The 17,311-nt window shown below is 34.6% G+C and overlaps 1 protein-coding gene across 1 annotated transcript; it reads left to right on the forward strand.

Annotated features, from left to right (window-relative positions):
* Positions 1-5,952: 5,952 nt before the first annotated feature.
* LOC145006941 (disease resistance protein RPV1-like) lies at positions 5,953-17,107 on the forward strand. The gene is made up of 10 exons (XM_078965955.1): positions 5,953-6,552; positions 6,638-6,705; positions 6,906-8,046; positions 8,145-8,210; positions 9,006-9,230; positions 9,318-10,070; positions 10,203-10,785; positions 10,859-10,956; positions 16,727-16,853; positions 16,921-17,107. The coding sequence occupies exons 1-9, from the start codon at positions 5,953-5,955 to the stop codon at positions 16,847-16,849; spliced, it is 3,657 nt and encodes a 1,218-aa protein (XP_078822081.1). The 3' UTR covers positions 16,850-16,853; positions 16,921-17,107.
* The last annotated feature ends 204 nt before the right edge of the window (positions 17,108-17,311 follow it).

Here is a 17,311-nt window from a genome sequence, read left to right on the forward strand (position 1 = left end):
ATGCAAATGGATCTTCAAGAAGAAGACCGACATGGATGGAAAGGTACACACGTTCAAGGCACGACTGGTTGCGAATGGCTTTACTCAAACCCTAGGGGTTGATTATGATGAGACCTTCTCACAAGTGGCTAAGATCAAATCTATTAGGGTTATGTTAGCCATAGCTACGTTTCATGATTATGAAATCGGGCAGATAGATGTCAAAACTGCTTTCCTTAATGGAAAATTGGTTGAGCATGTTTACATGAGTCATCTAGAGGGTTTTGTTGATGCTAAATACCCCCAATAGAGTGTGTAAGCTTGAGAAATCAATCTATGGATTGAAACAAGCTTCTCATAGATGGAATCTTTGCTTTGATGAGAAAGTCAAAGAGTTTAGCTTCTCTAGGAGCAAGGATGAGTCTTGTGTATATGTCAAAGCTAGTGGGAGTATAGTCACTTTCTTGGTATTGTATTTTGATGACATATTACTTATAGGAAACGACATTCCAACTTTGCAGGAGTTTAAGTCCTAGCTTGGAAAGTGCTTCGCTATGAAGGATCTAGGAGAGGCTACATATATTCTGGGAATAAGGATTTTGAGAAACAACAGTAGAATACTAATTGGACTTAGTCAAAGTACTTTTTTGGATAAGGTGCTAAAGCGTTTTGGCATGGAGAATTCAAAGAAGGGATAGTTTCCTATCCAGAGTAATACCAAGTTGAGTAAGACTCAGAATCCGAGTACGGATGTAGAGATAGAAAAGATGAGTCGAGTTACATATGCTTCTGCTGTTGGCTCAATCATGTATGATATGACATGTACTCGCCTTGACGTGGCTTTCGCTTTGAGCATGGTTATTCAATATCAGGGAAATCTAGGTAAAGCTCATTAGATAGCGGTTAAGATCATTCTTAAGTATCTACGAAGGACAAAGGACTGGGTCCTTGTACTTGGTGGCAGTGATGACTTAAGAGTTACAGGGTATAGCGAAGCCAGTTTTCAGATAGACAGAGACAACTTCCATTCTTATTCAGGCTGGCTGTCTACCCTTAATGGAAGAGCAGTAACGTGGAAAAGCTCCAAGCAAGAGACTGTAGCTGATTCAACATGTGAATCAGAGTATATAGCTGCGAGCGAAGCATTAAAGGAGGCTATATGGTTGAAGAATTTCATTTGTGACCTTGGAGTTGTGCCAGCCATTAAGGAGCCGATGAAGATTTTTTGCCATAATGAAGGAACGGTTACCTTGAACAAGGAACCAAAAGATCATGGAAGATCTAGGCATATCGACATAAAATATCATTTTACCAGACATTGAGTAGAAGAAGGACACCTCATCGTTAAGAGGGTTATCATCATAAGAAAATCATGTCGATCCCCTCACAAAGGGTCTTAGTAGGATTAAGCACATTCAGCATGCAATGAACATTAATTTGAAGGATGATATTAATTTTAGTGATCAGATAGATATTTAGAAACTTATAATAAACAAATTTAATTGACATTTGATGATTAAGTAATGGAGATTTATTTATGAGTATTATATACTATCTTTTGTAAATTGTTTATCTTGTGTTTCATCTTTGTGTGTTTTACTTCCCAAACAATTGGATTATTCAAAACATCCACAGTCGATCATACATTGGGAGTAAGTTGTGAATCAAGACTGTCGTGAATTGGACTGTAGATCGTCTAAGGGTTTAGACATAGCAATGGTTTGCTGCAACGTTCACGAGTGCTTTTGAAATGGGGATTTGAGTATAAGATTAAACTCACGCTCATAGAATTACTTCATGGAATTTATCACGAGTAATTATGAAACGATTATATATGAGTTGTTTACGAGTTGGTTGTACATTGGTAATATGTAAACGCATTAGTAACTTGATGTTATAAAACGTATTGTTATGTACGATTTGATGAGTAAATAGTACCATCATATAAGTCAAAGTTTATCTGTTCCTTTTGCCCTAACAGGAAAAACAATATCTTGGGCCCCTCGATGGTTTGGTGTTTACTTATGTGTCGGGTCCGGTAAGGACTGAATTAATGTGTTCAATTAAGTTCTATGTCATTACAAAATCAGAAATCGGGAAACAAAGTGTTGGACAATGAGAATGATTATGTTCCATGTCAGTTGTCCACATGATATCTTGCAGAATGGAGGATTATATGATCCCTTATCTTAGGGCACTTGAGATTATCGTAACCAAAAATCACTATTTGAGAATTTGGCGTGAAATTGCTTGGTTTTCAAGATTTCCAATACTTCTCATAGATTTTTCTCATGTTCTTTTCTAGCCGTTGAATAATTAAGAATATCATCAATGAATATGATAACCAAGCTTTTGAGAAATGGCTTAGTTCAGTAAATCCATAAACACAGAAAGAGCATTTGTAAGACCGAATGCCATCACCAAAAATGCGTAGTTACCATAACGGTTTTCGAATGCCATCATTAGATGTCACTATTTTTTATGTGGACTTGGTGATAACTAGAATAAAGATCAAATTTTGAAAATTAAGCAAGCCCTTGAAGTTGATTGAATAGATCATCAATCCATGGTAACGGGTACCGATTATTGATCATGATTTTTTTGAGCTCGCCATAATCGATGCACATTCACATCTAAATGATGATTTTTTGAGCTCGCCATACTGGTGCACCCGCATGATGTAGAAGTCGGACAGATAAAGCCTTTGTCGAGTAATTCTTGGAGTTGGGACATTAACTCACGCATCTCCATATGAGCAAAATGTCGAGAGAGATATACAAGTAGCGACCAATATCAAATTAATTTGAAATTCAACTTTCCTTTCAGGCGACAAGCATGGTAAATTGTTAGAAAAACCCAGGAAAGTCTAATTATTCCGCCCCTTGCTATAAAAATCTTAAAATTTAGTGTATTTTTGTTTGTTAAAAGTGTACATGTTGATTGTTATTTATTTACATTTATCCATTATTAGTTAATTTTGTAATTTGTAAATTAATATTAAACGATAATTATAAATCTTAATAAATAGCTAAAGTAAAGTTAATAGACAATTCTAGAAGACTTAGATATCGATAGTTGTATTTTGATTGTAGATATAATTTTTTTTTTTTTTTTTTTTTTTATAATTCCTTACTATAGTTCAGAGAGCATGATACTAATAAATTATTAGAAGAGCTTCATCTGTTTTATATTGTAGATATAAAAATATTTTTTATAATTCCTTACTATAGTTCAAAGAGCATGATATGGATAAATTATTAGAATATCTTCATCTATCAAAAGGATTTCCGATGACTCCTCAGTTGGTCGTTGTCAATTACGAACATGTTTTTTTAACGTTGTGAGCTTACGAACTTTCGATGTATGTATGTGCATGTTCGTTTAATGTTCCAGATTGAGTTGACAATTTTTATATTTGTAATCACTCAACGATATTTTATCTTTTTTAACTACATGTTTACTTAATCCATTAGATTTAATTGATGCTTTTTGGAGAAAGCTTGGTTTGGATCCTCTATATATGTAATGTGGGGATGTTAATTTTGATCATGATCTGCAAAGGTTTATGTAACGTATTTAGACTTTTAGCTTTGTTTATATTAATTTTGCATTTTTGGTTCCAAACACCAGGCATTAGCGTTTAAGGGTTGGACGCAGCTTCCCATACGAATGCCAGGAGTTTGTATGTTGACACCAGGTGTCCGCACGCTAAGGGAAAACCCTAATTTTAAGGGTTTGCACCCTATTTAAAGGACATTAGAGCCTCAAGACCCTTCTTAACTCCAACCTCCATTTCTCTTAGCCCTCATTTTGATACCCTAAGTGTGTATGAGTGTTTTAAAGCTTTGGAGTGTCATTTTGGTGCCATTTTAGTGTTCTTGGTGGAGAAGGAAGACCCTTGCAGTGGTGGTGTTGCTCTTAAACTTTTGGATCTAGACTCTTTGCATCTTAGAACATCTTCTTGAATTATAAAGTTTAGATGTTGATGGATTCTTTGTAGGTCTTGGTTAAGCTTTTTTTATGCCCTTTTGTCCCAAGATCTTGATCGTTGTGAGTTTTGAACATTCCGGAGGATTGGGCTGTCATTTCAAGCATTTTAGAATATTTAGGATCATAAAAATGCAAGCTTGGACCATGCAATAGTTTTGGAGTTTTAGAGTATGATATGAGTTATGATCTTCATGTTGGGCTCTTTGTAGCCATGCAAAGTCATAAAGGTTGCAACTTTATGGCTTTAGATATTTTGTTACTTTTGGATTTAAAGTTTGGACGTTAGGTCTTAAGCCATTAAGATCTTAGTTTAGAATTTGGAACTAAGTGGTTTATGCTAGGCGTAAACATGAGAATGTAGGGTGTTGAGATTACAGGTGTCATATAGTGGACGCCAGGCGTTCTCTCAGTAGCCCATTGGACCGATTTTTGGGCCTTAGGCCACTTGGGTTTTGGGCTTCATTAGTTAGGTTATGTATGGACAGGGTAAAATGGTCTTTTGCCCTTAATTTGATGAAGGATGATTTGGACCATTGTTTATGGGTTATAACCCTAATTGTTAATTAGGGTTATTTTGGGATATGTTTAGAGCGAGGAGCTGTGTTAGCAGCAGCTCGAGTGTGTAATTCATTTATCTTCATTTAGAGGTGAGTCTCCTCATTATATGCATGGGTCAAAGGCACCAATATCGGCCCATTCTTAGATTGTATATATATATATATATATATATATATATATATATATATATATATATATATATATATTGTTGGCTGTTATGTGATATATATGTGTTTTGTGATCGTGTTGAAATACACCCCAGGGCGGGACCCACTATGATATGCCGGGTTGAAATACACCCTAGGGCAGGGCCCATTATGGCATGTTCAGGTTGAAATATACCCCAAGGCGGGGTCCATAATTGTTTATTGGGTTGAAATATACCCCAGGGCGGGGCCCAACTGTATGTTTGGTATGTGGTACTCTAGATGAACTGACTAAGCCTTTTGCTTACAATTGTGTTTATGGTTTCAGGTACTTCTAGTACTAAAGGGAAGGGTCCGACGTGATAACACAGCATCCTCTCCTCATGTTTTTCGCACCTTTTTGGATATTATTACTCTAATGATTTGACATTGTATCTTGTGAATGTTTTGGAACTATTTGATGTTTGAATCTCTTGGTTTTAAAATGAAAAATTTTATCATGATTCTTGGGATGTTATAGTTTAAAGAAATATTCAACAATCAACCGAATCATGGAAAATCTAGTTTTTATGAAAGTTGATGGGATAATGGATCCATCAAATTTTGTTATCAATAAACCTTAATTAAGAACAAAAACAGTCAGTATACCATGTTTAGCATCAAACTTAAGTTCCTCACAAATACAGTTCTTCATACTTGAATCATGAACCAAACTGACTAGGCATAGTTCATTAATCGTGAAATTGAATAGGGAACCAACTAGGCATAATTCATTCTTGATGGTCTCAAATAAGGAAGTAGTAAGACAATATTTATACTAGATGGACTTAAACGAGGAACGAATAGTCCAATGTTCTTACAAGATCGAGGAACCAATACGCCAATGCTCATGCTGGATTTGACTTGAATGGGGAACCACCCGTGGCACATACTTCATTATTGATGGTCTCCCTCCCCCCCCCCCCCCCCCCCTCCACTCATATAAATGGTCGCATTAAGGGTGTACACAAACACCATATATTACATTTACATGGAGGGGGTATACAACACTGAGGGTCCGTATAGAAATTCCTTTTGTAAAACTCTTGTTTGGCTTTGCCTAGTTCCTTGCTAGATAGGTCCTTTCTTTCCCTAATAATATTTGCTGGTTTAAAAAAAAAAAAAAACTAAAACTAAATATAGTAAGTTATTTGTTGATAAAAATGGATGTTGGTCAGGTATATGTTTTAACCTTGTTTTAGATGTTGGTCAGCGGCCCAGCCGATATCAGTTTAAATAGATGAAAATTTTGCCGTTGACTTACTTTACATTCTTTTTAGATCCAGTTTCAATGACTTCAAGTTCTTCTCCTGGCGCTAATGGCAGCAGCTATGACGTTTTTCTAAGCTTTAGAGGCGAAGATACTCGTTATTCTTTTACCGATCATCTTTACAAAACATTAAAACGATCAGGAATTGATGTTTTTAGGGATAACGACGATATCAACAGGGGTGAAGAACTGAAGCCGGAGATCCAGAGAGCAATCAAAGAATCTAGGGCTTCAATAGTTGTGTTGTCAGAGAACTATGCAACTTCCTCTTGGTGCCTGGACGAGCTTATGTTGATCCTCCAACAAAAAAGGGAGCACAATCATTTCGTTCTACCTGTTTTTTATCACGTTGATCCTTCTGATGTGAGGAAACAAAATAAAACTTTTGCAATTGAAGTCAAAGCCTCTTCAAAGTGGACAGATCACAACGTGGACCTGTGGAAGAAAGCTCTTAAGGAGGTAGCTGATTTGGCCGGCATGGTTCTATCCGGGAATGCCATTGCTTCTCTTCTTGTAATTCAATCATTACTTAAATACAATTCAACTGATGCGACTTTGTCTAACAATTTGGCAATTATATATTAATCTTAACATGGAGCAAAATTTTGGTCTCTACCTGTGAATTTTTTGTTGATAAATGTGTCGATAACTTTAGCATATTATTATTTCTTTGATTGAGAAGTTTGGAAAATACTGCGATGATTTCATTGGTTATGTCAATAAGTCAACAGCTGAAAGCTTCTTGATGCATCATATACAAGTTTGACTCATGACTGGAGCCAAAGAGTTTTTTTTTTTTTTTTTTTCTAACTGGATAAAATTGCCCCCATTTATTTATGTTAAACCTAGAATTTTAATTCGAACTAATGGTATGGCATTATCAACATACCTGCTCATTTTCTTTATTCTTTTTGTAATTGCAGATCTGAAACAGACTTTATCGCAAACGTGGTTGATGCAATTGATTGTCAACTAGATATGAAACTAGTAAGTACTCCAGCTCATCTAATTGGAATGGACACTCGAGCTATAGGTATCGATTCTTGGTTGAAAAATGAGCAATCTGGTCCTAATGTTTTAGCAATTTGTGGCATGGGAGGCATCGGCAAAACGACACTGGCCCAATTCATTTATAACTCAAACAAGCAAGATTTTGAAAGCAGCACTTACCTTGAAGAGATTGGAAAGCACTCCAAACAGCCTTTCGGTTTGCTTGGGCTACAAAAACAACTTCTCACAGACATTTTAGGCGGAAGTAATGCCAGGATATCTAGTGTTTCTGAGGGTACAAGGAAGGTTGAGGAGGCCTTACAAGTGAAAAGGGTGCTTATTGTTCTTGATGACATTGATGGACATGAGGAATTAGGTGCTTTACTTGGAACAAATGCGTTCCATACAAAAAGTAAGATCATAATAACTACGAGACTTCTAGACATAAATGCATGGTTTGGGTCCATATCTTGGAGGTGCCAGGTTGAAAAACTTGAATTGTTGAATGATCATGAATCATTAGAGCTTTTAAGTTGCCATGCATTTGGATCTAAAATTCCCATGGAAGGTTTCAAGGAGCTCGCAGTTGAATTAACGAAGTATTGTGGTGGAAACCCACTAGCTCTTAAAGTACTGGGCTCTTCTCTATTTGTTGATTCTGAGGACCCAAGGAAACAAAGTAACATAATAGAGATTTGGGAAAGTACATTGAATTCACTTTATCCATTGAAAGGTGATCTTGACTGTAAAATCCAAGGTATACTACAAAAGAGCTTCGACTCCTTGCCACGAGCCAGTAACAAAGAGTTGTTTTTGCATATTGCTTTTTTCTTTATTGGTGAATATGAGGATTATGTGGTAAAGATATTGGAGCATGACTGGCATGCAAAATCTGGGATCATGACTCTAATTAACAAATGCCTTCTTACCGTATCACCAAGTAACAAACTGATAATGCATCAACTGCTTCAAGAGATGGCAAGAAGCATAGTCCTTCAAGAGTCCAAAGATCCTACAAAACGTAGTAGAGTCTCGCAAAATTATGAATCTTATCGTTTGTTGGGAAAAGGAAAGGTAATTAAGAGCTTTTATGTGTATCTTTAAATTTACTTGCCCTATCACAGCCTACCATGCTAAAAAGTGTCATCTTATTTCATGTCTTTCCTTAATAGGGTTCAGATTCAATTGAAGGTCTAGCACTTGACATGCGAAAGCTCGAGGAAGAGATGAGATCAGATGTAAGCCAAAGAAGTGAATTAATGTGGTTTATTAATAAATCAAGAGAATAATTACAGTTATTATCGTGATACATAATTGTCATACATCACTGTGAGTAGGAAACTTATGAATCCTAAAGATCTAATCTAGTCCTTATGACCTTACCAATTTGACCAACTTTCTAGTGAGTAAATAAATGAAATGAGAAACATGGAAATTCAAACAGGCTATTAGCTATTGCTTCAACTTGGAATGACATCTTCAATTAAGGTAGATGTCTTCCTAGTTCAACACTAAACAAGGAACTCTAAGCATTAACTTCTCATGTTTAGAACTTGAGCGTAATTACTATTTTTCTAACTCCCATGATGGTTGAGTAGTGTTAGATTTGTTGAATATGATCGGTAGATGAGCTGTATGACTGGTCGCTTCCCTTTGACATGCCATTGTGTGCAACTATAATCACTATGCTGTTTTCAACAGTAACTATGCATGTAAAGTTGCTCTAGAATTTGGGTTGTATCCGGGTTGAATTCCATCCTATAATTCTTTGGGAAAAATGTAAATATACCCTTAAATGTATATAAGTTTAGGTACCCAAACACACCATAATATGTCGTTTTGTTTGATATATTCATTATAATGTTTTCAAACTTCAACCCCTAACTTAATTTACTTTCAAGATTTTCGAAATTTCACTATTATCTTCCTCTTAAATTACATCTTTTTGCCAAACACCTACTAGTTAGAAGTAAATCGAAATTTCACTCATCTATGAGGCATACTAATTTATTCACTTAATGCTAAATTTGCAGCCATTAACCCTTAAAACTGGTTCACTTGCAAAGATGGACAAACTAAAATTGCTCCAGCTCAAATTTGTAGTACTCTCAGGGTCTTATAAGATCAATTTTCCAGAACTAAGATGGTTGTGCTGGCATGGATGTCCTTTAGAAACAATACCCTCCGGCTTATTGATGAGCAGCTTGGTGGCTATAGATATGAGTTATGGAAATTTGAAAAGGTTTGAACCTCCCAAGGTAGGAATAATTCTATGTCCAGTTTATCTTGGAAAATATTTGTGTAATGAACAATGATAAATTAATTAGGTTTTATTCTTGGAATAGGTTCTTAATTCACTGAAGATTCTAAATCTTAAAGAGTGTTATGAACTAGTCAGTATCCACAATCTTTCCCGACTTCCAAATCTTGAGAGTTTGATTCTCTGGAACTGTAGCAATCTTACTCATGTTTGTGAATCCATCGGAGGCCTTAAGAGTCTTGCTCTATTGGACTTTACAGGGTGCAAGTATCTTATGAAGACTTTAAAGAGCTACTTAAATCATGCACAACAGTTTCCAGGTGTATGCACTGATGCAGGAATTCAACAATCTCCGTTTTTATTACCAGACTCGCTAAAATTGTTGTTTCTCAATAACTGCAACCTTGTAAAAAACAATGATGTTCCAGTGGTTTCTAGTGACCAATCATTATTTTACATGAATTTAGGAAATAATCTATTGGAGGTCCTGCCCAATAGCCTTAATCTTAAAACTCTTCGGGTATTGGAATTGACTTTTTGTCCAATTCTCAAGTCCCTCCTATGTCTCCCAAGTACTCTAGAGGAGTTGTATACAAATTGGTGTTTTTCACTGGAGAAAATAACATTTGAATCAACCCGGTTCAGATTACGGGAATTTGTATATCGAGGTTGTAACAAAATCTCTGAAATTCAAGGCCTTTTCAAATTGGTGCCAATGGCAAAACATGATGAAGCCGATTTGGGTCATATGAAATGGATCAAAGCATATCAAGATTACTGGGTGGACCTAGTGGGTGATGAGATTACTAAAGGGAGAGACCTGCGTATGCGTATCCAGGTACCTCTCTCTCTCTCTCTCTCTCTCTCTCTCTCTCTCTCTCTCTCCTGAATAAGCACACAAAAACACATCTATTCTGAGAAATTGGTTAGCATATGATTAAGTAGATATTTGTTCAATTTGTGTGGGCAGGTGTTGTATGAATATGGTATAATGAGCACATATCTGCCAGGCATAACGGATGAAAGCATGCCAATTCCTGATTATATGTCATCGATTCCGTTCTTATCCTTTCGTGTGCCTTCTACTGAAAAACATAGGATCCGAGGATTAAATGTAACCTGCTTATACAGACTATCAGGTGAGGATGAAGATATGTGGGTTTTGTTCATCAAAATAAGTAATATAACCAAGGGTCTTAATTGGATGTACAACCCTATGGTCTATTGCCAACCGAGATTTAATGAAGATGCTGTTTGGTTAAGCTATTGGCCAATTGGAAACATATTAGACTCAAGTGATGAAATCAATGTGTCCATTGTGGGGAATGGATTGATGGTAAGCGAGTGTAGTGCCAGCTTTGTTTACATAGATGATCGTGAAGAAGAGTTAGAATACTACAAAAGTTACAAGAAAGAGGAAGAAGTTATTGGAGGAGATCTATCTGAATTTGAGCTCACTACAGGAGCCTACTATCTTTGTCGTCGCGATTACTTGAAGATAACCACCCCTGATTGGTTAAAGGTGCTACTTGGTGATACCATTCCCTCTACAGGTACGATCCTCTTTCTGCTGATGGTTTTAGTCTACAAATAATGATAGGATCCTTACATCACACACTGTCATAGAGTTACAAGGATGGAGAAAGTCTCGTCAGACACAACACTTAAAAGCATCATTTATGGAGCTCAAAACTTTCAGACCCTACGCTATGCCTGGACTGAATGTATGTATATTTATTCTTTATCCATTCTTTTTGGCATGAATTACCATTAGTTGTCTGTGAATTTAAATAAGTTTGTTGCTTAAATCCCTCAACCAAACCCATTTCATAGAAATGAACATTTGAGGTATCCCATGCTACTGTGGAGGTTTTTGTTTATTATTAGAATAACTAGTAATTTCATCCCTGGACCATTCCTTAATGTGTAGTTTCGGTCAGTTGTTTTTTTTGAATGGTTGGTCCAAAATACCACTCTCTCCATATTTGGTCGATAAAACCTAAAAACCAACACGATCAGCTTATGACCATTGATCAGTCCATTTTCTGTGACAATGGCTTGTTTTAAGTGTATTTTGGTATATTTGACTTCTCCTTCTTCCATTCGTCTTTATCTTCAACCTTAATTCTACATTTTTGCACCTCATCCTCACTATGAAATCAATAGAAATCTCTTTAGTTTGCTTGTGGATGTAGCTTGACTACCCTGATTGTGTGAACCACGTAAATTCCTGTGTGTTCTATATTTTCTTCGCAACATAGATTGTGTGGGAATGAAACCCGTTACAATCTTCATAGTCCATAATCACATTTGTTGGATGAATTTGGGACCAGATTCAGGGCACTAGCTATCACCCACCATTTTGCAAGTTGGTTTTTGCCACTGTTTGAGTGTCTTATTTGTCTTTTCTTTGCTGGGATCCCTCCTTTTCTTTTCTAACGTTCCATTAGTAGTTCCTTTGAAGTTGCTATTTTTCTGCAACTGTGTTTTGTCTTCATTTGATTAAAGATTGTTGATGGTGACCTTTTTTACAGCATTGATTTGCTCCGAGCAACCTACGCATTTGTGATATCCCTTTTTTCATTTGCTTTCTTCGTAGAAGGGTTCTTCTAACTTAGTGGTAGTCCAAAAAGGACTTGGCTACTGTAATAGTGTCATGGTGAAGTTCAACATGTGCCTAATCTTCTAATTTTTCCTTAAAGTATAATAAGTTGTTTCAATTTGATAGCTTATCAACCTCGAGTATAATATTAGTGGAATCTTTTATATATTCAAAAAGTGTACCTTGTTGCCGTAGGTCTAATCTTTCCTCTTGCTTCTGAGCCTGCATTGTGAGTGTTGCTATAGTGTTGATTTGAATTCTTCGCTTATATCGATCACTCATATGCTTTTTGGATTGTCATCATGCTTCTTTCATTGCCAATCTTAGTGGCATCCTATCATACGTAACTCACATGTATAAACACCAGAAATGCTCCATAAACACTGGATCTATGTATGAAAATGCATCAAGCACAACCATATCTGACTACATCTGAGAAATTGGTACGTCTTTGGCTTTAAATCTATGAGGTTGATGACGTTTGGTGGCTTTTCAGACGATTTGAGGCGAGGAAGCTTGTTAGAAAACAAAAGGCTTTATGAAATCACATCTAAATGTCAGATCTTATTAGATCTATATGGATATGGTATGATGCGATCATCAATGATGGAGAAAAACTACATTAGAAATAGAAGAATAGGAGGAGGAGAAACTAATCAGATCCAGTGGTGGAACCACAATCAAGGCGTCGACTACCATGAAGTACATAATAACCACCATATCAACACCTAGAATACATCAAACACATTAGATTTGATGCAGATCTGGTGGTGTGTAAGTGGAGACCTAATAGAAAGAGATGGAGATGACCTAGAAGAGTTTCACCAGAGCTGCAAGACATTAATGATGGTGGCGGTTGAATGTAATGGTGGTGTTCATCAGTGTTAGAACTCAAACACATCATATCTGATACAGATCTAGTGGCTTTTCATCGGAGATCATCCAGAAAGAGATGGAAGCGAGTTTGTTGTGTTTCATCGGTGCTTCAACATCAATCTGATACGAGGAGGTGATGCTGCTTGTCATCGTCGTAGAGCAGAATCGAGAGGTGTAGGAGGTGGTGGCGGTTGGAAAATCACAGATCTGGAAGGTCTAGTGCAACATTAGTAGGAAAATCGATCATCTGAAGTTTAAAAATCGCAGATCTGGAGACCGTAGGAAAATCACAGATCTGGAGGTTGCCAGAAAAATATAAAGTTGGATGTCTAGAGTGGCGGAGGTGGTGGTAGAACAAACACAGTGGAGGGAGGTGAATGTGGTCTTCCGACGGTGGTTCTCTGATGGCGGCGGTGATGCGAGAAACGATGGTGCCGGAGACGATGCCACCCTCAGTAGGTGGTGGCGTTAACAGGGAATGTGTGTTCTTCAAAAATGGTGGGAGAGTTTGAAAGGATTTATAATTTGAAAAGATAGATCTGATTTTAAAATAAAGCATTTGTATGTTTTTTTATTGTTTATGTTAAATAGACAAAAATACCTTTAATCAAATGGTTCTGAAATGGTTCTTAACTTTTAGTGGCTCTCATTTGAACTTTTACCATATATATATATATATATATATATATATATATATATATATATATATATATATATATATATATATATATATATATATATATATATATATATATATATATATATATATATATATATATATATATATATATGGGGTTCTATAAAAATCAAATAAGTGAGGTTCTAAAGAACGAGATGGAGAATATGTATTATTATCTAGACTCTTAATGAATATGTATTCATATCAATTCATTGGTAGAATAAAGACTCATAAAAATTAATCATGTGGCAGGAACTAGATTTGGACCTGTAAGACGAGGATTTTTAGTCCTCTGCTCTACCAATTGAGATATCCCAACTATTCCTCATGTCTTATACTCATTTTCATTTTACTAAAGAATTTGGGTCTATGTGAATTCAAAAGGGTATTACAAACCCTCATCACGGAGCTATAATTTGTTAAAACAACAACTTTGTAAGTTTCAGTATGAATAAAAATATCGATCGTGAATCAGTCAAATGGGGATTCCTTGCTCAAAGATGTTCGTTTGTACATGTATCATATATAACACATGTGGTTTTACGGTCATTGTATAAAGATTAGTGGATGAGAAAGAGATAAGGAGTTTTGAACCCCTAACGAAAAAATGATAAAGAAAAAAAGGATATGATAAAGAGTTAGGGAGTCAAATGGTCTTTTTGGGAATTGAGGGACTTGAACCCTCACGTTTTTTGAAATCAACAGATTTTCCTCTTACTATAAATTTCATTGTTGCCGGTATTGACATGTAGAATGAGACTCTATCTTTATTCTCATTCGATTAATTAGTTCTTCAAAAGATCTATCAGATTATGGAGTGAATGGTTTGATTAATGAATATTTGATTCTTTCTTCAATATGGAATCAATTAACAACAATTCTTCTCTAGTATGTATACAGGTTTATCCTTCATCTTTTCTAAAGTTTCGATTGAAGGATTCCCCTATTAACGTAAAACAATCAACTCCATTCGGTAGAATAGCTTCCATCGAGTCTCTGCACCTATCCTTTTTTATTTTCGCATTCTGAACCATTGTTTGTTTTTGGAAAACATGATTTGGCTTAGGATTGCCCATTTTATTAACTCTACGGTTTCTCTAAATTTGAAAGTTATTACTTAGTAAGTTTCCATACCAAGGCTCAATCTAATTAAATTCGTAGCATCTATCGATTTCTCCATATCCCCCTTTTTGAGATGAAAATATCATTGTGATCTTGTTCCCCTTTTTCTTTCATTTATACCGAAACCGTTGAATTCATTAGATAGATGCCGATTCTTGTCTAGAAAAAGTGTTTTCTCCTCTTTGTCTTTGATTTCTTGTCTATCCTCTTTCATCTTCTATATCTATAGTAGGCTTATAATCGGTCCAATCAAAAACAATTTTATCATTTCTGTACCGGCAATTCAATATAGGTGGATACATACGCTATACGTCTGCCTCTCCTCCACTCATTTACCCATGAAATTTCGAATACTTGAACGGTAGATTCTTTTCATATTAAAAAAATATATTTAATTGTGATATATATATATATATATATATATATATATCGCTAGATTAATCGTCATATTCTATAATATTAAATAGTTATTTGAAATTCTATATTCTATTCTTTAATATATTAATATTCATTATGAATAGAGAATATGAATAGCTAAGAATTAAAATAGTATAATAGTGAATATCAAAGATTCTAAGAGTTTATTGAATTCTTATACATATCAAATTTATGTTACGTGAGTCTGCTTAGCTTTGATGTTACAGCATCGCATTTGTAATGCAATGGTCATCGGTTCGATTCTGATAGTTGGTTTTTCTCTATTTATTTTACTTTATGTTTTACGTGATTGATGATGCATCGTTGAAATCAAAGAATATTGGAAAAAATTTGTTCACCTCTTTCGGCAAAAACCCTTGATTTATTATGTGATAGGAATTTTCAACTATCTAACGAAAAAAAATCATTTTCTTTTTCTATAGATAGAATATAAAGATCTGGACATTTATCCAACTCATGTCATTATTCTTTAATAGAATAACCAATTAAATTTCTCTTTATTTAGAATTTAGTTCATTTTTAGTTTAGGTTTATTCTGTAGAATGAAACTTCATCAATAAGAATTAATAATTAAATATTAATAAGGAGCCTTCATGTCGTGTTACCAAGGTCCTTGTTTCAAACGCCACCTTGGGGCTTTACCAGGGTTTACTAACAAAAGGCCCAAAGCTGGAAGTGATCTTAGAAACCAATCGCGTTCATGAAAAAAATCTCAATATCGAATTTGCCTAGAAGAAAACCAAAAATTGTTTTTTGATTATGGTCTTACAGACGACAATTACTAAATACGTTCGTATCGATGGAAAGGCAAAAGGGTCAACAGGTCAGGTTTTACTACAATTACTTGAAATGCGCCTTGATAACATTCTTTTTGCTTGGGTATGGCTCCGACTATTTCGGGAGGTCGCCAGTTAGTTAACCATAAACATATTTTAGCCAATGGTCGTATAGTAAATATAGCAAGTTATCATTGCAAACCCCAAGATACTATTGCGGCGAGGGATGAACAAAAATCTAAAATTCTAATTTAAAATTCTCTTGTTCCATCCCCCCGTGAGGAATTGCCAAATCATTTGACTCTTCAACCATTCTAAATATAAAGGAATAGTCAATCAAATAATAGATAGTAAATGGGTCGGTTTAAAAATAAATGAATTGCTAGTTGTAGAATATTATTCTCGTCGGACTTTAACCTAACAAAAATAAAATCAATAATAATAAGAATCAAGGGTTCGACCCATTGTGTATATATATATATATATATATATATATATATATATATATATATATATATATATATATATATATATAGAGAGAGAGAGAGAGAGAGAGAGAGAGATACGATCGGCTGAGGATTTTTTTTTAGTGAGAACTCGTGAGAACACCTTTAAAAAAAATTTAAAAATACAATTCATAAAAAACAAACATAATACTATATCAGAAAGAAAAAAAAATTGGAAAAAAAAATATATCAGAAAGAAAAAAAATTGGAAAAAAAATTTTGGATTATTAAATTTGAAGCATGGATCATTTTTATAATCCATTATTCAGTTTTTATGATCTATGATTCAATTTTAATGATCAAAAAAAAATTTTCCAATTTTTTTTCCCTCCGATATAGTACTATGCTTGATTGTATGATTTGTATTTTTTATTTTTTATTTTTTTTTTTATTTTTTTTTTTTTTATGGTGTCCTCCGAGATTTAATCTAAATGTGCATATTGATTTGATTTTAGATTTAAAATTGAAGTTGTGCTGTATTTTGATTTATCAAAGGTTGATAGTAGAAGTATGGGTATGGAGGAAAGATTGATGAAGGCGGATACAGTAAAAGGGATGCTAGCAAGGGAATACAAAGAGAAGAGAAAAGAGAGCATGAGAGGAAACTACAATATCTAAGCGGGTAAACGGTGATATTATATGATAATTCAAAACATTATTAGTCATTTTATTTTTGTTATATTTTATAGGTGATATTATATAGCTTCAATACTGGTATTCAAAATTATAGTATTTGATATCCTCAACAAGCAACATGAAACTGTTGGAATGTGAGCACCAACTTATTGCGCTGGCGTCACTAGATCTGATCAGGCATATGGAAAGATACCAGAAGGATAAGATGTTTATTACAAGGAAAATGGAGATAGGAGATGATGAGCCTTTATATATATATATATATATATATATATATATATATATATATATATATATATATATATATATATATATATATATATATATATATATATATATATATATATATATATATATATATATATATATATATATATATATTGTGTGAATGTATGACCAAATAGTGTAGGGTAATTATGGAATCTTATAATTAGTTTATTTATT

This window comes from Lactuca saligna, chromosome 7 (assembly GCF_052625555.1).
Source record: "Lactuca saligna cultivar CGN05327 chromosome 7, ASM5262555v1, whole genome shotgun sequence".
NCBI classification, from domain to species: domain Eukaryota; kingdom Viridiplantae; phylum Streptophyta; class Magnoliopsida; order Asterales; family Asteraceae; genus Lactuca; species Lactuca saligna.

What these genes read in the sequence shown, in the direction of transcription:
- LOC145006941 (XM_078965955.1), top strand. Translation starts at nt 5,953, where the DNA reads ATGAAAATTTTGCCGTTGACTTACTTTACATTCTTTTTAGATCCAGTT. An exon ending in CGACTTTGTCTAACAATTTG is followed by an intron (nt 6,553 to 6,637) that starts GCAATTATATAT and finishes CGATAACTTTAG; the next exon opens with CATATTATTATTTCTTTGAT. An exon ending in AGGAAGAGATGAGATCAGAT is followed by an intron (nt 8,211 to 9,005) that starts GTAAGCCAAAGA and finishes CTAAATTTGCAG; the next exon opens with CCATTAACCCTTAAAACTGG.